This window comes from Arthrobotrys flagrans (genome assembly GCF_004000055.1).
Source record: "Arthrobotrys flagrans strain CBS H-5679 chromosome Unknown unitig_3, whole genome shotgun sequence".
Taxonomy (NCBI): domain Eukaryota; kingdom Fungi; phylum Ascomycota; class Orbiliomycetes; order Orbiliales; family Orbiliaceae; genus Arthrobotrys; species Arthrobotrys flagrans.
Window position 1 is genome coordinate 282,564 of NW_027137547.1, and position 20,494 is coordinate 303,057.

General features: G+C 44.8%; 5 protein-coding genes across 6 annotated transcripts; 4 read left to right on the plus strand and 1 right to left on the minus strand.

The window, feature by feature from the left end:
- Positions 1-440: 440 nt before the first annotated feature.
- On the plus strand, positions 441-1,782 carry DFL_001464 (uncharacterized protein; the record flags this gene model as incomplete). The annotated part of the gene is made up of 4 exons (XM_067630086.1): positions 441-601; positions 675-837; positions 898-1,426; positions 1,496-1,782. 4 exons carry the CDS (start codon positions 441-443, stop codon positions 1,780-1,782), a joined length of 1,140 nt encoding a protein of 379 aa, XP_067492765.1.
- Positions 1,783-2,626: 844 nt separating this feature from the next.
- Positions 2,627-2,894, plus strand: DFL_001465 (uncharacterized protein; the record flags this gene model as incomplete). Its single annotated transcript, XM_067630087.1, has 2 exons — positions 2,627-2,820; positions 2,888-2,894. The coding sequence occupies 2 exons, from the start codon at positions 2,627-2,629 to the stop codon at positions 2,892-2,894; spliced, it is 201 nt and encodes a 66-aa protein (XP_067492766.1).
- Positions 2,895-6,585: 3,691 nt separating this feature from the next.
- DFL_001466 (uncharacterized protein) lies at positions 6,586-8,213 on the plus strand (the record flags this gene model as incomplete). Of its 2 annotated transcripts, none has more annotated exons than XM_067630089.1 (6): positions 6,586-6,665; positions 6,746-6,812; positions 6,973-7,047; positions 7,107-7,512; positions 7,569-8,056; positions 8,190-8,213. In XM_067630089.1, the coding sequence occupies 6 exons, from the start codon at positions 6,586-6,588 to the stop codon at positions 8,211-8,213; spliced, it is 1,140 nt and encodes a 379-aa protein (XP_067492768.1). The 2 variants fall into 2 exon arrangements, with proteins under 2 accessions (XP_067492768.1, XP_067492767.1); XM_067630088.1 differs by lacking the exon at positions 8,190-8,213 and adding an exon at positions 8,147-8,158.
- A 4,761-nt stretch (positions 8,214-12,974) lies between these two features.
- DFL_001467 (uncharacterized protein) lies at positions 12,975-14,561 on the minus strand (the record flags this gene model as incomplete). The annotated part of the gene is made up of 1 exon (XM_067630090.1): positions 12,975-14,561. The coding sequence occupies one exon, from the start codon at positions 14,559-14,561 to the stop codon at positions 12,975-12,977; it is 1,587 nt and encodes a 528-aa protein (XP_067492769.1).
- A 4,355-nt stretch (positions 14,562-18,916) lies between these two features.
- Positions 18,917-19,921, plus strand: DFL_001468 (uncharacterized protein; the record flags this gene model as incomplete). Its single annotated transcript, XM_067630091.1, has 1 exon — positions 18,917-19,921. The coding sequence occupies one exon, from the start codon at positions 18,917-18,919 to the stop codon at positions 19,919-19,921; it is 1,005 nt and encodes a 334-aa protein (XP_067492770.1).
- Between the last annotated feature and the right edge of the window lie 573 nt (positions 19,922-20,494).

A 20,494-nucleotide genomic window follows, 5' to 3' on the forward strand; every position in this document is an offset into this window, starting at 1 on the left:
TCGTTTTTTCTTAGACCCATTTTAGTTTCGTAAATGTTTTCGAGCTGAACGGAACCGTGCTATCCGTTCTTGCATCTAGCATTTGCAATTGCCAGCCATCTTTCCAGTCCAACTGCAGTCGCTCCTTGCCGAGTAACCCTAAACCTTTAAGTTTTCTTTATATAAATTTATTTTTATTTTTTTTACTTTTCCTAGATAGTATCTGTCCCAGTAGCTATCCACAGTCGCTCATTACTTTTTACTTTTTCCGACCATCTTGTCGCCTCCTCGCTCAGGTATAAATCTAGTCGTCCCCCTCGTCACCATTCGAAAAACGTGGCAACCTGGCACAGTTTTACCATCGAGCATATCACTTCCTCTCTGCCAATACCCCTCTGCTCGATAATAGTATCTCTGCCTACAGATATCGGCCTCTCCAACCTTCCTCAAACTTCCTCAAGATGGCCGCAATGTCTGTCGCCGGCCGGCGCATCATGTATCTTGTAACATTGGTTCTTCTCCTATGTAGCACCACTGTCTTCTCTGCACCTGCTGGTTCGAGTGGTGGCTCGACATCAAAGCCATTCGGTACCTGCAAGCATATTTACGTTAGAAAAGAGTGGTAGGTAACATACTCTATATCAATATTCCCCCAATGGGTTGTATAGATGCAGATATGGCTAACATATACACAGGCGTGATATGTCCATTCTTGACAGGTTTAACTTCCTTTTGGCTATGAACTGCATCCTTGCTAAGCCAGGAAGGACACCAAGATCCATCTACGCTGGTGCTAAGACTAGATATGATGATCTAGTCGCTACTCACATCAACCAAACATTCGAAATTCACTATGTCGTACGTACAGCTATCAAACCCTGATATTGTACAACAACGGAAGTCTAATAATGCGTATAGGGACACTTCCTGCCATTCCACCGCTACTACACCTGGACCATGGAAAAGATGCTCCGTGATGAGGCCGGTTATAATGGTTCATTCCCATACTGGGACTGGCATAGGGACGTCGGTCAGGGCAACGCCAAGTTCTTCGCCTCTCCAATCTGGGATCCAATTCTCGGATTCGGTGGAAACGGTGACTATCTCCCAGTCCCAGTAGAACAAGCCGCCTTCGCTGTTCCTGGACGTACCGGTGGTGGTTGCGTTACCAATGGTGCCTTCAAAAATATGGTTGTCAATCTCGGCCCTGGAAGCGACTTCATCGGTGTCCCCCGCTGCTTGTCTCGTGATATGAGCCCTTACTTCTCCGGGCGTTATCTCTCAAAGAACCAGACCAAGCTTACCCTTCAGGCCGCGAATTTCTATGCCTTTGATGTTGTTGTTGAAGGTGGTCCGTCTTTCGAGGCTTCTGGTGTTCACGGTGGTGGTCATTACGGTATTGGTGGTACTCTGGGTACCATGGGTGATCTTTATGTCAGCCCTGGAGGTTAGTAAAATCCCCATCTTGGACAAAACATACAAGCGGACGAGAGTACTCACAGATATGTCAAAACAGACCCAGCTTTCTGGCTCCACCACGCAAACCTCGACCGTGTTTGGTGGTCCTGGCAAAAGCTCAACTACCCAGCCCGTCTCACCGACTTCGGCGGCCCATCCTGTCTCATGGACTACTATGTCCCTGGTCAAACCCAGGCGTGCGCCAACGCTACTCTCGATATGCCGCTCAACTTGGGTTACGCCGACATGATCAAGGCCAACGTCGGTGTTAAGGTCCGAGATGTCATGAACATTCTCGACATGTGCTACGACTACGACAGCGTCCTCGACCCAGCTACACTATAAATTTCCACGCCAAGCCCAAAACCGCGCCAATATTTAGAAACAGACATTTCAAAGTTTTACGACTTCCATTCCGCCCGTGCTGGCGTCTCCGATATAGAAGATACAAAATACCTCACGATACGTCACCCACAGATTTTTTAAAAAATAAAACCAACTAGAGACATGTTGCAAGCGGGATAAAGATGGTTACAAGTGGTCGAGACTCCAAAAAAAAAAAAAACTGTAGATACTTGAAGAAGGAATTTTCACAGGGGTCACAGAAAAGGCAAAGAAAGGCAAGTTAAGTGTGAACTGAACATTTCGGAGTTAGAACCCTTTTTCTGAACTTTTTTTTTTTTTATACTTTTGATTGTTTTATGGTAGCGATGAATCTTTTTGTAATTAAACATAAACTTCTCGTTCTGACTCCGGCGCATTTTTGCATCTGCTTTTGTGGATTTTGTGCGAAGTTCTTTTCGGGAGCCAAATACAAGACTTCTGGAAGACTCCGTTAGCGCCAAAATCCTTGGCCGCCGATCAAACATCTTGACATCTAGCCGACAATTTGGGAGACGTCGGTGCAGACGCAATGTGGCAGGCGACGGTTAGCGCCATTTCCGTCAGTCCAGTTAGACCAATTTCCGAATTAGCGCCAATAACTCTTAAGAATTGTCTTGTATAACCTGTTGCAAAAAACGAAATTCCAAGTGAGATATACATCTGAAAAATATTAATTCGCCTGACATAGATCTAAAAGTTAGCGGTTTTATGTTTTTCAACATTGCTAACATGTGACTCTAGGGAAAACTCCGCTGCCAAAATCTTGATCCATATCGCCGGTCAGGCCTAACGTTTCCATTTGCCAATGCACACTCCAAAAGACGACATCCAGTACCAGGAAACCCCTAGTTCAAGTTTCGTATGCGTTCGACATAAGAGCTTGTCAGAGGTATCTCACCGTTACGAGGCCAAGGTGGCAAAGCAGGGCAGCCAACGACAGGGAACTTCGGAAGGAAGGAATAACCTGGTCGTGATACGGATTGTGGATAGGAGAAACCGGTTCGTCCAAACTCTAGTAAATCCGGGGTAAAGGCAGATCAGAGAGCGACGTTAACTTTTTGGTCAGATCCTGAACGTGATTCCGTAGATACGAACTACCGATAAGGTACTCGTGGCGTGATAATCAGGTACAACAGTACCCTCCAGCCGTTGACACGTCGACATTGTAACGCAAATTAGGAGGACGATAGAGAAGACGGCTTAGGATTTTGAGGGCGATGGGGCTCTTTTAGCGGGTACGCTGAGAACTTTGGAAGGAGAAAATGGGCACCTCATCATCATCATACACGTATGTATGCATGGTAATTCGAAAAATGATGAGGTGAATTATGGCAGAGGATGGGATGTGGGTGACAAAAAATATGTGAACGAATTTGTGGGAGTCGAACCCCCATACAAATTTGCATTTTGTTCACATATTTTTGTTATCCACATAGGTAGATGGATGGCCGATGGATGCTAAAGGTATGTGCAGGAAGTCCCTACGAGAAAGAGTGCATTCTGACTCGTCATGAAAGAACTTTAGCTAATAGGGGACTTGGTTGTTTAGATATCACAATCTTGGTGCCTCCAAGAACTTTTAAGTGAAACTATATATCTTTTCCCTGGCGAAACATGTGGTACCATAGGTCGTTCCCTTCGGCGGCAAGGACGACCTCAGGCTTTTTACACCCTCGAAGCATAAAAAACTTACGAACGGGAAAAGAGAATAAAGGCTAAAGACAGACATATAGGTGTCATCGAGTATGTGTGCTGCTGGTTGCATTCTGTATCTTCTAATGGAGGATGTCACAAGACTTCGAAGTAGGTGTATCAAAATGATGACCTTCAGGCCTCGATCACACCGGATGTTTTCCGAAGTCCAAAAATCGCCAATGGAAACTCCTGGAGTCTGCCAGCGGCATGTGTCAATGAGAGTGGGGGATTATACTTGAGCTTTCCATAAACAGAAATTCGTGATTAGAATCGCGGGATAGGGCTTAAGGTTCTCCCATCCCATCCCATAATCTCGGAATCTCGTCACGAAGGGGATAACGGTACGTATGCATCAATCTCGCTCGCTCTTCGAAACAAGCGAGAGTTTACGGAATAGGACAATGCATTGTAGATATGTTCCCGTGTCTTCAAATCTCTCGATCTCAAAGTTCGCTTAGCAGCATTCTTGCTATCTCTCTTTCCCCTTTCCTCGGCCGTTTTAGTGGGAGAGTTTGAAGTCTCACGATACTCCAGACGGCAAAAGCAAGGGTTGTTTTTTATGCAATACATTCCCTTTTTTTTCCCAACCAACAAGACCCGCAGGTTCGATTGATGGAGCTCAGAGATCAGGTTCCTGCAGCATATTATTGAACCTAGTCGAAAGAAACTGCAGCTGAAGCTGAGCTTGCATTTTGCATTGCATATTTCGGCAGGAACATATACCCATTATCAAAATCCGAATTATATCTCTATTTCGAGGATCCTGCATGATACAAGGAAGATCTCTGAAAGATAGTGACAGGGGACCAAGACGCCGGACTAGGAACCGCCTAGTCTGTCAGGATGACTTGTAGGGATTTCGCAGGCCACAACCGAAGGCGGAGGCTTTTGGACGCCTCCTGATGACACCACAGGATAGCCCTTGACAAACTGAAGTCAAAAAACCGTTGGAAATTTGATAAAAAATTGCCCCTGACACTAAAAAGTCACCCGCTGATACAGATAGAAGGCAACTTAATCAATATAGCGCTAGAAACATCTATATCAGTGGACGCCACATCTATTAGGAGGTTTTGTAGAATATATCTGAATTTACGATTTAGATAATTCGAATCGATACCACTTGAGAAAAAAGGCTCCGCGTGATATACCAATAATTGGTGACTTTATCAACATGATACTTAATTTGCCTCGGTGCATCCCGCTGTGTGATACCGAGCGCTCGAGCGTCGATACTGTTGTATTTTTCGTATTTCCAAAGTTAGAACACAATAATTGTCCATCCTCAACCGAGGAAGCTGCGGCAATCAATTCCCGTACAAAGCATTCTTCTAGGCAGTCTGGGCTGTCAGATCAGCACTTCTGCTCCCGCGATAAGTTTAGTCGATATGGGAGGGCTGGAGCATTCCCGCACGAGCCGCTTGTTCCACCTGTCACTTGGATCGCGTCCTTCGATCGTATGTATGCGAAGGATGGATGCGACGACACATATATGTATAATAGCAAATTAGTGGCGAAACATTGAGTGCTTTAGAACAACTTCGCGCGATTCGATAGGCTACCTGCGCGCTGCCGACCCTTTTATCACGATTGAAACAACCCTGTTATTGGCAAGAAATTCTTAATTCGCTTGGTGTGGCATTAAGCCTAAGCAAAAAGAAGTACCGGAAGAGTTGAAGCGGAGCTTCCTTGCAGGCGAGACCGAAGTCAGGACTCCACCAGTCCTACCTCGCAATAAAGTTTCGCGCACCCGCGCCAAGACACCAGCTCGCTGAGTTTTCTTTCGGGGGTGTGTCACATAAAATCCCGCCTCGCTCCAGGGACTTGGTCGAGGGTGCGATCTAAGACTCTTTTAGACTAAACTGTCCTGATTTTGAGACCAATCTGGATGGACCGGGGATCTGGTACACCTCGGTTCTCTGGTGCCATCCGATAGGCCAAAGGGGATCCGGATGCCTTGGGAAACAAGGAAGGGTCCACAAGGTTTTTTGGATTCAGAAACGCCACCAAATAGCCCAAATTCTTGGCGTGTTGTCGGAAAGACATGAAATTTGCATTTGTGAAGAAAAAACCAGTCAAGGAGGCTCAGGCCAAAGTTCCGTGTGTTAGAATGCGCCGTTTTGACTTTAGGTTGGTAACTACACTTCATCAAGCGTAGTGCTTGTAGGATAGCGGGATCGCTCGAATTCCAATTTGGAGAGCCCTGTTTAATTCGATTCACAAGTTGATTAGAAGATGCAATCGTTCTATCCCAGGGGACTCGGTGCAATTACTTCCACGCATACTGCAGCCTGGCAAAATATCCATCTTGTTCTCGAAAAAAGAACAAGAAATCCATGTCCTTTCTAGCATCAGCATTTACCCACATTATCATCCTCTTACCATGATCCTGGGACCCGAAACGATTCACAAAATCAGGGGGAAGCTGGAGCCAAGGCCTGCCCGCGAAGGGGAGAATAATACGGCACTCGGTCTTTTCTTGCAAGAAAATTAGACGAGCTGTCCGCAGGACCAGCCTGAAAATTCTCAGACCACCAGGCTAGCTGTTCCTTGTCTAGCTCAAAAACTGTAGACCACTTAGGGTAACTAGTGAACTTGCTTTTTGGTTAATCATCACCCCAGAAGATAAGCTATTCCCTGTTCGGACATCACCCCATTTCCAAGGTGCGGAAATTCTGCAGTCAGAACAGGCTTGGAGCCGGATGTGCTTCAATCTATCTGAACTGTCTCTGGTCTTCTTCAGGCAATAGGAAAAAAGCCATCCCGTTTAACCTCACCCCGCCGTCAGAAACTCGCCAGGAGGAAAGTACGGACCAAAGGTGGCTTTCCGCTACCAAAAATCTATAGATTGAAAAACCTCCCATACCCTACCTGGTCCCTCCCTCGAAAGAATATATATCCATCGTGGTCCCGAGGATTCAGAAACCTTTTTTTTTTTTTTGAAGGCTCTTTTTCTCCACAGAGGACGACAAAAACATACCTAGGAGTGCCAATCATTTATATCGCAGCTTTCCTATAAGCTCTAACTCTCATATTCTACTGGCGATCATTACTTGGAACTTGTTCACGATGCCGCAGACTCTTACAAACCACATTTTGGGGACCTCGTTCTCGTTGGTTCCGTTGTCGACTATCGTTATTGGACTAAGGTTAGTGAGACCTCTCAGCACTACCATGCATTTACACCTATAAGATCGCCAGAGAGCTAATACCCGCTGTCAAACGTCAGATTATATTGTCGTCAGTTCCTATTAGGTCGTGTCAGACTCGATGACTGGCTCATTCTTTTTGCACTGGTAAGGGTCCTGCTTTTACTAAAATTTTATTTTATTTTTATGTTTATGTCCATAAAGCTCTATTGTTTTCTGCAAAGGACAAAACTTTCGTGGTGTCTCTTTTGGGAGTTTCGACAAATCATGGCGATACATCGGCTAACGTCTGTTCAATGTTCCACAGCTTATAACATGGGGAATTGCAACAATCAACTACTGGCAGGCGTACTTCTTTACTGGAGTGCATATGAAAGATATGGTAAGCATCTGAATCAATTCTTGTACAAAATCTACGAAAACACTAACGAGAAGGTTCAGCCTCCTCCGGACCCGACTAAGCCTCCATTGTACACTCTGGAAGGTACATTGAAGAGTTGGTATGTCTACCAGTTGGTCTACCTCTTCGACTTGGGCTTGATCAAGCTCAGCATTCTGGCATTTTACCATCAAATTTCTTCTGCCAAGACATACCGAATCATCGTCTATGCATCGATGGCTGTTGTTTCAATCTACACTATCATCATGATCTTCATCAACGCTTGGGAATGTCCGCACGTCAGCGATGCTTGGTCCGCTGAGATCTTGCTTCAAGGATCTGGTTCTTGCAAAGATCTTAAGCCAATCTACTTCGCCCAAGCTTCCTTCAACATTTTCTCCGATGTCTGGATTATTTTGCTCCCACTCCCAGTTCTCTTGAGGCTTCAAATGAGACGAAACAAGCGAAGTAAGACTCTACACCACCATGAAACCGAATGAACCTACTAACTTGTGATATTTTAGTTGCTTTGATTGGTATCTTCTCCGTTGGTAGCATTGCCGTCATTGCCTCTTGCGCTCGTATCTACGCTCTCCACGTCTGGTCCACTTCTTCTGACATCCCATACGACGGTGCCAACATTCTCATCTGGTCTCAAATCGAAATCAATGCCGCTTTGATTTCCTGCTCGATCCCAGCCTTGAAGCCTCTCTTCAAGAATACCTTCGCTGGATCCTCTGGCGGACAAGCCGGATACCAGGACGGATACTACGGAAACAACTCTCGCACCGGTGCTTCCGCCGCCTTCGGCAAGGACCGCGGCTACGTCCTCGAATCCATGAACCGCGACCGTTACAACGGCAAGCAAGGTGGCACCGTCAACGTCTACTCGACCGGTCAACCCACCGAATCCGAAGAAAACATTGTTAGAGGGGTGGATGAGGAAGGTGATCGTATCGTCAAGACGATCGAGGTGAAGATTAATGTCGAGAATTCACCTCCCGGCTCTACTGTTGGTCCCCAATCCCGAATAAGCTCTGATACTTTTAGGCATCATGCCAGTAACGTTTAAATTTTCTTACGATATACGTGCGTTTTTAAGGATCGGTTCTAATTCATTTACGATTTCTTTTTGTGTTTTACAGTTTGAACGCAAGGATTATCCTTAAAGACGTCTATACCCATAAATGCACACACCAGGCGGCAACATTTTTGTATAGTGCCGTCGGTATTTCCTTAACGTCGAATCGATCTTGTCTTTTTCTTTGCCTTAAATCTCAGCGAGAGTTTTTCCTTAAAAGTTTTTTTCCCACACGTTCGTCTTTTTGGGTCTTTTTGCGGACGGGTTTTTCAACATTTAACACCTTCATAATATGTTGAAGCGAATTCTATTCTATATCGGGAGGATTATCATTGTTTTTGGTCTATCTAACGGCGTGGCCGCGGACTCGTTTGGGATTGGTCTTTTTTTCCCCTTGGTTTTAATTCGATTTCTGGAGGGGGGAAGATGCAACAGTCGAAAGAAAAGGTTTCCGCAACAGAGACTCTATTACCTGTAGAGGTTCTTTTTTCTTCTTTTGAAGTTCATTTTACCACTGTATTATTACGTGTCCATGAACATTATATTATACCCAAATATATTTGTATAGTTATTCAATTCTATTTACAATAATCAATGTGACATTCTAAACAATCATTCCTCATCTCTTGATCCTCGGCGTTGAAGACCCCCCCCCATCTAAATCAACATCCCACCTCGAGCCTCGGGACCGTAATCGACATTGTACATAAAGATCTCAAATTCCTTCATTTGCCCCTGAGAAACTGCGTCGTGTGTGCTCACCTTTGCATGACCACCTTGTAATAATTGTAACTTTAACGGTCTAGATTATATTGCTCAAGGGTCCCAGGATCATGGTTACAGTAATACACGGAGGACCACACTTCCCCCACGCCCTGTCAAAAAACCACCCAATTATCCACACGGTACTCCTAGCGGCAGATGATCAATTAGCGTTGTGCAAAGAATTTAACCCGTCTGGGGCAAAAAAGGGTATCAATAGCAACTAAATTAACCAAACTCTCGCCTCTAGGCGAAAGGAAACCTTTCATGGGCGGCGACCTGCTCAATAAGGTCTAGGAGGCGAAAACTTGACAAGAAACCAGAAGCTTAAAATTTTACTGGATGCTCTGGACGAGCCAAGCACCGGCTGTCGGGTTCGTATTTCCGCTCAGGCAGAAGCCTAGGATTCGCGCCGTTCTTCAACACAGAACGTTGGTTCTGTTTCGACGCTAACTGAACATTGAGGTGTATTCATCTAGTACATACACCTGGTAGACACATTGTCGTTATAGTGTTTATAGTGGCTAGTGCTACCAATCGAATTTAGAAACAGTACCAAAAGCCACAGGTACCTATGTGACTTTTGGTCCCTTATCCGTTACACAGTGGATCGTTTGAGGTCAAGAAAAGCAAATATACTGGCATCTCACGATAATGGGCTTAACGCAGGGCAAATGCAAGTATCATTAACGAACCAAACGCCATTTCAGTTTTTTGACGGGTTCAAGGAAGATACCGATGGGAGAACTAAGTCGGTGGAGACCCGACCAGGCTCTTTGCTTAAGATCGATACATGCACTATCGATGAATCGAAGCACAAAAAAAGTGGATCCCCAACCCAGTTGGAACACGATATATGGAGTACCTATGTAGCAAGTCGCAAAGAGTACGTATTTCGAAACTTATTATATGAGATATAATACCTGCCCAATTCATCCTTTTCCCCTTTTTTGTCTACCTGTGTTTGGAGAAGAAGAAAAAGACTCGTTAGACTACTAACACCTAGAGCTTATGCTGTAATCCGATTCCGCGCTGCATGAATATCTCAGCCGAAGAGGCCTAATTTGCGGTTCGGAGTTTGCCTTTATTCGTTTTAGCAACCTCTTCCCAAGAACAAGAATCTGCAAGGACAGCCCGTTGACATCGTTCATCCCAGCCCATATCGCTAGAGCAGAACAGGCTTCAATATTACTGAAATATGGATATGCCTTGTTCCGTCAAATACTTTTCCGATAGCTGGGAGATTAAATCTTTAACTCCCTGTTTTCAAGGGTAATCATGATGGTAATCGGTCAGCTTGTAGGTCTCCCGTCATTAAGCGTGGCTTTTTCGAGGCTAGAAGGGCCTCCAATGTTCCTGATCTGCAGTCCCAGGCTGTCATGAATTCTCCGCTGTCAGCTGTACCCAAAATGCTGGGAGCGGTGAAAAACAATGCATCCGCAAACAGGAAACGAGAGACAACATTTACGTTTCAGCATTCTTTGGCTCTGAAGCTCGTCACGCGTATATCGCACAAGACCCCATCGACTAGCAATTCAGCCGAAAACCTCGGAGTTTTGGTTTTTGCTTCTATGCAATTCCGATCGGATGCTCCAATGTTAACGGCAAAATTGGTGACCGAGTGTTCCAGCTGTGCCGCCACACAGACCCTTCATTTCATCAGGGTCAACACTACGCTTTGAGCTTCACCAACATAAATACATAATTCTAAGCTTCAAGTGAGCATAATATGCACTGACTCGTCTCATCTTTCCGGTTCAATAAGCGAGAGTAACGCTGCGTCCTTCGATTTCGCGAAGTTAAGGGTCTTAGGGGTTGGCCGCCAGAAACGCCTTCGAGTTTCTGCTGAGAAGGATGACACAAGGCTTAGCCTGAAGGCTTTCGATCAGGGTTTCTATGTATGCAGAGCTTTGATATCATCTTCTTCTCGAAGTAGCTACTTTTAGAAATTCTGTGAACCTTCCCCAGCGATATCGATCTCTTAGTGGATACTTCTTGATGGTGTCCTAATCACATCGCTCAGGCCTCTTCGCTAGAGTATATAGAGTAGGAGGAATGTCGATCACCTGTATCCTTTGCTCATATTCGGAGATATTCGATCGAAAATCTTTCGGCCGTGTCAGAACTAAATCTTCGGCAATAGGAAAGGTATAGTAACCAGCGAAGAGTACGGAGCTCCCGATCCGAAGTTTTGAAATTACCTATCAATTCGGTATGTATTGAAAAACTTTTCAAATTCTCGATTTCGAGTCGAAAGGGCTTCGCTCAGCTCCGGAGAAGCCAGATGCTGCTGCTGCAGGGCGTTCATGCCACCCAACTCAGACTCTTGAATTTCCGCCACCGTGACGGAAGAAACTGTCCATTTTACCCGCTGATCTTAGCCAAAGGGGTACAGAGTCTCTAAAGATCTTTCTACATGGTATCTCCGAATAAGATACTTGACAGGTACATTTATGTATGTATTAGAATTCCAAGACATCCGGAACTCTATCGGATGCCCCAAATCCAAGGCGCCCGAGCGGGCGGGAATCAGCCCTTCTTCTTCAGCTCGGTATTATTCTTCTCGAATTTCTTACCGGGTCATCTCCGTCCCGCCCTTTCCAAAAAAAAAAACAAATAACAAAACAAGAAGTTTTCCGTCCAATCCCAACGAATCACATCTATTCAGATGACATACTTCCCGGCGGATGCAAATGCAATAACAATTCTCTGGATATTGGATATCCCGCCGACGTTGGCCGAAGAGTGGATGTCCCGCCCCCTCAGTTTCAGTTGTTATTTCTTTTCCCAGATCGTGCGTGTTTCGCTTCAGCACCGCAAGCCCAAGAGAGGAAATGATCTTCAACAGACATTTCCTATCGAGGATTTGACTGGCGATCGTGTGCAACCCGATCAGATCCAATCCAACACAACACGCTTCAGCTGGGCTGCAAGCTGCAAGCTGCAAGTTGCTCGTTGGAAGTGATGAAGGGATAATTCCAATGCAAAGGGGGGATTTTACTATTGTCAACCGCAAGAATAGAAGGAAAAGCGGGAAAGGCATCTTCCATCAATTCATATCGTTAGAAGAAGTTGTTGGTCAAGTATATGTATAACGTAAACTGGAATCTCCCTGTGGTTGATCGCTTCTTCATCTCCAGAAGGACTGATCTGATTGGTTCTTTCGCTAATGCCGCATTCCGGATCCTGCATTTATGCAAGGGACAGAATATCTCATATGATCAAGCTCCTTTCGTGTAACCCTGCTTTGAACTTGAAGTGGTATCATATCATGCGCTCACCGAAGTCACTACCTCCTGCGCAGCTGCGCACATGCAAAACTGTTATTTCACACAAAAGGAGCCTTCCTTTTGAAGACCCTTATCAAGCTAAGAATCACAGTGCATACATGGCTGAGCCCCTTGATAGGACAGCGGGATGTCCCGTAGATACTGGCTATAACAATATTGATTTGGTTGATCGGCGTTAGTGAGGCGGCTATGAAGGGGATTCCAGATTTCGCGACGGGATATACCTACGATGGAGCGAAAAGGAAATTACCCCCACACTTTCTATGAATTAAGTGTTAGCATCGTCACGAGTAGTGGTTTATGAGTATCATCCTTGATAGAGTCCTGAGACTCGATCGATCGGGGCGAGTTGTGCACGTAGAGATGAAAGATTAGTTCACCGCCGTAATAGGTGTGGCTGCGTCCACGATGTTGGTTAGTTAATTTGTAGGCTTATTGAATGGGGAAGAGAAAGAAAAATATTTGATTCCACTTTAGCCAGCTAATCTGACAAAGTCATGCTTTGTTAAGTAACATGTCTTCAGGAGCCAGCTATGAAGTTCTATCAAAATATTTTTGTTAAGGTGGAGTAACGTAACGTAAGTCGTGATGTGTCGATGTCGTGGGGATCTTTGAATAAGAATGAAAAATAGCATTAAAAAGAGATAATAAACATCGCCGGTCTATTATCCTTTTGCAAGAAAAGAAGTAGAAGAAGAAGAGAGAAGAAGACGTGAAGGTTGATATAAAGTGGTGAGATTTCAACATACACCGATAATAGTATAATGTCAAAATCACACTCAAACCATACTCAACCATCAGTCTTCACCAACATCCCCCGACTTATCCGTCACAAAGCTCGGAGTATCCGGCTGGATCTCCTCGCCCGAAACATTGGCAAGCGAGGGTTCCAGCATGATCTCCAGGCGTAAAGCCGAAGTGTTGGAGATGTTGGAAGAAGAGACCCTATACCCCCTCGAAAGATCCTTCAAAGGCTCCTCAGCAATTCTATGAAAGGGTTCTTGAAGCATCTCGTGGAGGGGCATGGGCTCTCCTTGAACTGGGAGCATGGCGGTGATTCTGGCGGCGGCGGCAGCTTGTTCCTCGGCGTACTTGCTAAGGTCATGTTTCCCCTCGATGCGTTTAATCGAAGGGGAGACCTTCTTGAAGCCCGTGAGGATGTTGGTGAGGGAGAAACGTTTGGAAAGACGCTTTGAGGTGGTCGTGTCTTCGGTCGACATGACGGTTGGTGGGTTTTCCGCTTCTTGAGGGGGGGAGGCGTTGGAAGTGGTGCTGGAGGTGGAGGAATTGATGGGGGTGGATTTGGCGGATTTATCGTCTAGGGAGGGGTTCTCTTGAGTACGGATGACGACGGCTTTGGCATCGGGAGCGGTTGATCGCTCTTCAGTTGGTTCTTCGATGACGTTAGTGGCCATCTCGGATAGATTGCTCTCGCTGCTGGAGTCGATGGCAAGACCGCTGTATTCGAGATTGATGTCCTCGCCAGTGATGATTTGGAAGATAGTAGCTCCTTCATCGAAGAACTCCTTAAGTAGCTTCTCTCCTTCACCAGGTTTCTCCGGTTTCTCCAGTTCATCCTTCTTCTCCTGTTTTTCCTCTTGAAAGGTGATCTTCTTCGGCAAGCAGAGCGAAGCAGACAGACGACTGGCCTTTTCCTTCTCCAACCAGGAGAAGCTTTCTTTCTTCATTCCTTCATTCATGAGGACTATCTCGGTCATACACTCTTTGGCGCGGCCGACGTCTCCTCGACGCATTAGCTCTTGCATCTCATTGACCCATCTTTGAGCACTGGCAAGCGTGAGACGTTTGGGACCATCAGTCTTGGGATCGACAATTCTGACAGTCGTAGCTGGAGCAGTAGTGTTGGCAGCCGAAGGGAAGACATGTCGATTAATACGACAAGCCCAAACCATCTGAACGGCGACAGGAGCACCGTTATCATCTTCTCCTTGGGTAACGTTAAAGGTCTCACCGAGGTGAGCATCAAAGACATTGGGCTGTCCATTTTCCTTGAGAACCTTGCTGAGGACGATATTCGAATTGCATTTTTGGCATCGAGCACCGTGTTTTTGAGGAGCCATCAGCTTCCCCAGATCACTTGGCAGGGGAGCGAATGGTACATAGATCTTCGGTTGGTTGGAAGGATCGCTTCGAGGACCTCGAACCAGACCGCTTGATCGATCACGAGCAGGGACGTTCATCTGCATGAAGCTTTGGCGGTCGACGCGTTTGGGAGGACGGGAGGAGTTGAGAATTGTCATTGCTTCTTCTCGAGGGAGGTTGAGGAGGAATGGACGGAGATGAGGTGATTTTGGGGCGTCGTTGGTGCCTGGTTTCTTCTTGGGGAAGGCGAAGTTGCGAAAGTTGGAAATGGTACCAGACATGGTGGGCGAATACTCGACCCTTTGTATGTGGCGCGTTATCAATACTGTAGTCCCCAACTTTTGAAAGCGCATAGGAATGAACCACTTACTACGGCTTTCTTTACTAAAGACAAAGGGTTTAAAGAAGGTAGGGAAGAAAGGGAATAATCGTTTCTAGATCGTCGCGAGATGGGGGTTTAGAAACTCTACAAGGAATGAGAGGCAGGTGTCGTATCGGATCGTGGGTGGATTGGTAAGAGGAGAAGGATTGAAAATTCCTCAAGAGGGAGGAAATTAAATAGACAGAAGATGCATCACGTATACATTTGAAGGGTCTATTGATGGCATAGATATTCACTTCAAGAGAGTTCCGCTGAATCTGTTGGAGCGTGAGATGTCATCATGGGGTTTGGAATCTAACGATAGTCTCCGCCTTTTCAACGGTTTGTTCTATATCACTCTATTTGGCCGGGACTACTATCAGTAGACTACATATTTGATTGTAGGTTAATCTCGAGTAAAAACTGTAGATATGATTTTCTGAATAATATATCCATGATATGAATCGAGCACATTCAATCACACTATGGTGTTGAAAATGTGGTATTTTGCACTCAACTGCAGGCTTGGCATTCCTACTGTGGCGATATATATCACTGGTTCCATTGGACTCGTTACGAAAAAAAAAGATCTTGTATCGCCGTATCAGAATTGCTTGCAATTACCATTGATCTCTAGAGTAATAGTTGAGTAGGTACTTGAATACCTAAATAGTTCTGATGATAATATACACGTAGAGTCGACATCGATCCGCCGTGCAGTGTATATATATCCAAGATCGCTCTCAAGATCTCCATAATTATAATATAAGCGACTTATCGACTTAATTCAAGTGTGTCTTAATCTTTACTTCCCAGTAGCCCCCATTTGATCGGTACCCATGGCGAATTTGTAATTAATTCTCTTTAATTAATAATATCTTTGAAATTTACAAAAATGCCTACTTTACTACCCCCCTAAATCCAATATATTAATACCTAATCCTCGAAATCTCCCTTACAGACTGGCTCGAACAACCCACCCTCCGCGCCATCTGCCCTAACCGGAAAAAATACATCGATAACCACCCCGCCGCATTCCTCGCTCGATATGACCCCTCCATCGTTCTTAATGGAACAGCTTCCCCATCAACAAGACCGCAATTCCACCGTATCCTCAGATACCAGAAACACCTAGTTCTGTCGAAATGTCCGCCATATAAACTCGTTCCCGTTGTTATTCGCAAAAATAAGCAAGGGAAGATAGTTAAAACCCTCCGCGAAAGAGACCTTTCCCCATTCCTCAACGATCCGTTGATAAAACCCACCATATATCCTCTCTACCAAATATTTACTTCTCTAAATATCCACCCCATCTCCGGCTCAGACTTATCATTTACCAACATTACTGGCCGCAACAAAATTGAAAGCCACTGGAATCCTGGAAATGGAACCGTTGGTTCCTTTTTGAGGCGGTTTGAGGAGCATGTAAATTCTATATTGGATATTGATGAGAAGAAAGGAAGGTATGAAGGGAGGAGGTACTTTGAGGTGGAGTTTAATCTTGATGAGGCGTGGTATGGTGGGGATGGATATGGGTTAGGCATGATGATTTTGCCTTTATCTCAGGATGATGGGTCCCGCGAGCAAGGAGAAGCAATGACTTCTTCCACTGCGGAAAATTCTGCGGAAGAGCTGTCACCCGAACCCGCCACGAAGCCACATTTTGTTGATCGATTTTTAGGGTCACAAAGTGCTGGTGTACAAACGGAAAAGGGTTTAATAGGAGGGTTTAAAAAAATTCGCGACGGGGTATTCTGGAGGGTTATATATTAACACACACAAAAAAACACACACAGCGCCTGGACTCGAGGCTACACATACGCATACGCATACACGTGCACGTACACATACACATAGCGTTGAATTTTTTCCGGATTCCCCGCCGTGGGGAGGTGTTTAAGCGAAAGAACTTCCACACAATGCATGAGATCTAAAGCTGGGGGAGATGACCCGAACAAAGCGAGTTGTAGAAGCGTTGTGTTTTCAAATTGAGATTGAAAGTGGCGTCGAGTCTGGAAAGTGGCGAGTGAGAGCTCGAGGACAAAGCACACCTGGGAAGGGACGGGATTGCAAGACGTATGTCTGAAACATCTTCATACACAACTTTTCGAACTCTGTATTTCAAATATTCCCAGCCTAATATAAAGCGTATGCATCGAATCAGAGTCGCAGTCTACCTGAATGGATATTATATTTATGCCTGGAAATTCTTCCCGGAGCACCGGCTTCATATCTTGGGTTTCTTCGGCGAAACCCTGCAACGCGGGCGAGGCTAAAAGGATCCTTTCAAGGAATGCACATGTATTTTTGGGCTTTGCTTCTTATTGTAGATGATTTTGATTTCAGTTTCTGATGATATTATAGTTGTTGTTATCTTCTTTATTTCCTTGGAAGGGCCTTTCTGCGGTATGAAACCGAACAAATCAAAACCTCAAACCTCAAACCTGCGAACTTGCAGGTTCTTTGCTCCGGCGTGGTACACCACTACTACCAGCCAGGTCCGCATCAGTATGCCGATTGTGCATAACCATACCGACTGGGATCTATGTTATATGCTTATTAAGTTAGGCTGGTGCAAATACCTAATTAGCGAGGAATCTGCAATGAACCCGCGAGGAACTAAATGACATAGATATCACAATGCGAGTTCAAAAATTTTTAATTTTTTTTTCCTAAATGCGTTTGTCCATTTTATACCTTGTAATAGAAGTAGTGGTACGTAATTTAAAAAAACGAACGAGGCCCTCCTCGTTTGTTTATACGGCCAAAATCTGCATACGCTCCAAAAAACCCACGATCTTTATTACCACCACCACCACCACCACCACCACCACCAATGTTTAGCAGTCTCCTCTAATAACCTGTCCATCTTTTGATCTAGTTTATTCATCCTAGACTCTAGTTTCCCCATCCTAGAATCTAATTTTTGATCCAATCTATCCGGTTTATCATCCAATCACTGTATATCTTTTTTAACCCGTTATGGCTCGCTACATCCCACCAAAGCGTACCTGTCATCTAGAAATATTATGAAAACAAAATCAGTAAAGAAGCTTCCTTAAATGTTAGATAAAATTAAACGTATTGCAGTTATTGCTACTCCGATTGTCACTCGATCTGACTTTTAATGAAAAAGATGAAAAGAATTAGCTTAAAGTATAAAAATCGAACATAAGGAATAAAAAGACACCCACACGCGAGAGAAAAGATGAGGCTGTTTTGAGGGAAGGTTAGTGGCGGATGTGGGTGTGGGCCTTGCAGGGTGTTTATTTTAACTTTTTCCGGAAGGAATTTTTCTCAAATCAACGCAAAACCGAGTCTCGAGGCTCCCCTCGTTAATATGGCAACACTAGTTGAGCTTTATAGGGCAAGTAGGAACGAAATGAAGTGCTTAAATTGATATGTCCTTACATACGCCTCTCGATCGGGTTCAAATATTTTAACTTTGGACATAGCTGCAGTTTATAATACAAATTTACTACTACTACTACTACTACTACTACTACTACTACTACTACTACTACTACTACTACTACTACTACTACTACTACTACTACTACTACTACTACTACTACTACTACTACTGCTGCTGCTGCTGCTGCTGCTGCTGCTACTACTACTACTACTACTGCTGCTACTACTACTGCTACGTGAGGATGTGAGGTAGGCTCTAGGAGCTAAGCAGCATACCAACTGCTCCATCAGCTATACGTAGAGAGGATGTCTGGAACAGAACGTACGGGCGGGCGGAAGCGACTGAGAATAATATATATATATAAATGACAAGATAACAATGCGTACTAGAAGAGAATGAACGAATGATACAATATAATAGGTATATGATAGTTGAAAATAATTTATAGAACGAGAACACCAAGATGTGTTGAGAACTCAAAAATGCAACATAATACGTGAACACCCGAACTCCTTTCGACTGCAAAGCCGCCCGCTGTCAAGCATTAAGGATTACAGGAGCCCAACTTGACTGACAGCGGGCAAATTCTAACTCGGCACTGCCTAAATATATGTACCCTAGTACGTCGGTGGATGACTAGGCCGCGGCATGACCCCCGGACCCGCGCAGAGCCAAATGCGCAAGGCTGCCTGCATTGGATTCGCAACCACCATCGTCGCCTCGTCGGCTGATTGCATGAAACTTATCCTGATTGACTATGACGTTGGAATTGGTGTGGGTTAGGAATGACTCAACCTTCCACTTGGATATAAAGACTGTACATCCACAATATTAATACTAAGGACCACCCTCGCGACTTCATGGCTTCATCATCTAATACAACCCCGGGTGTATCCATACCTACTCCAACATTACCAATGTCGACGTCGACATCATTAAAGGAAGACCAGAAAATGGTCCTCCCCCTCGAACTCCAACTTTTAATCCTCGAATCCACCCCCTTCGAATCCCACCAAACTCTCAGTCTCGTCTGCCGAACCTGGCGCACCTTCATCCTAACTTCCCCCTCCATTCTCAAAAACCGATATACCTCCTACACCCTCCCCGAAAACCACGCAAATGGTCCTCGCACAAAATTCCATGAACCGTTATACCACGGAATTCTATCATATTTAACACACTATGTTCGAATGGACGATGGAGTTTACCACGCTTGTTATCTAAAGCATCCATCTTATCAGAGTTGGACTGGATCGCCTACAAAGTTTCTTTTAAACACCAGTTTCTTCGGGAATGATTTATTATCCCTCGACCACCTCCCCAACCATAAAGGAAAAGGAAAAACTAGAAATGATGGGTTACGACTTAATTTCAATAACATCTACGCCCACGAAAGAATAACGCCCTGGAAACAAACCGTCTGGAAACACCCATTTTCTCCCTCCGCCTCCACTACCCCCACTATAGCAGAATTCCTAAAAAAGAACGGACAGGCGGTAAACAATCGTCTAGCAGCTTACTATGCGAACTACTCCCATTCCGATGTTCTAAAAGTCGTTATGAAATATACCCGCAACGAATCTGGGATTTGTTTTTTGGAGTTTGCGTTAATTCCTTTAACTAGGGGTTCTGGGAATGTTAATAGCAATCATATGAGGATAAAGTTTGATATGGAGGATGAGAAGGGGAGGACGAGGGGGTTGATTAGGAAGTGGGAGGTTATGAGGAAGTTGAAGGGGATGGTGAAGAAGAAGTCGAGAGATGGGAAGTCGGAGTTTGAGGCATTGGGGTTGGGGAGTTATTATGAAGGGAAGGAGGTGAACAGTGTCTGGGATGCTGATGGTATTTTTCATGTTATCTCGTGATTATCGTTAGCAGTCCTGGACTTCGAGGCCGCTGGCAGTTATGCCTTCCCATATTCCTGGGATTATATCAGAAGAGTACGCGAAGTCAGGTGGTGATATATCATCTTGCCGAGTTATGTGTCAGAAATATGGTCACATGATGATGTTATTAGCGTTAATTATTACTCCATCGCATGTAACCTAAAAATAATCAACAGAACACGTAAAATTCTGACATTATGTTACATTATCCCGCGACATGCATATATCACACAGTGTGCATATCGTAATATCGACATCCTCTCAGTTGCCGACTAGGGACCATATCTAAATCTTCCCCCGCTATCTGTTATCCCCGCTAGGCCTCCCCTCTAGTCTAGACACAAGACGGGTGCTGGCCCAGACCTCCTTCGTCAATTATCTAATACACTTTTCACATCCACTCTTCTAGCCTTAACACCGACCACTTTACGATTAAGCCCAGCGTTACTATACAATTCCATAAAGACGCCTCCAGATCTACCAAAGTCAAGTTCTGCATTATTTTTTATTTTTTCTATTTCATTCCATTTTATTTTAAAAGAAGACGAAAAT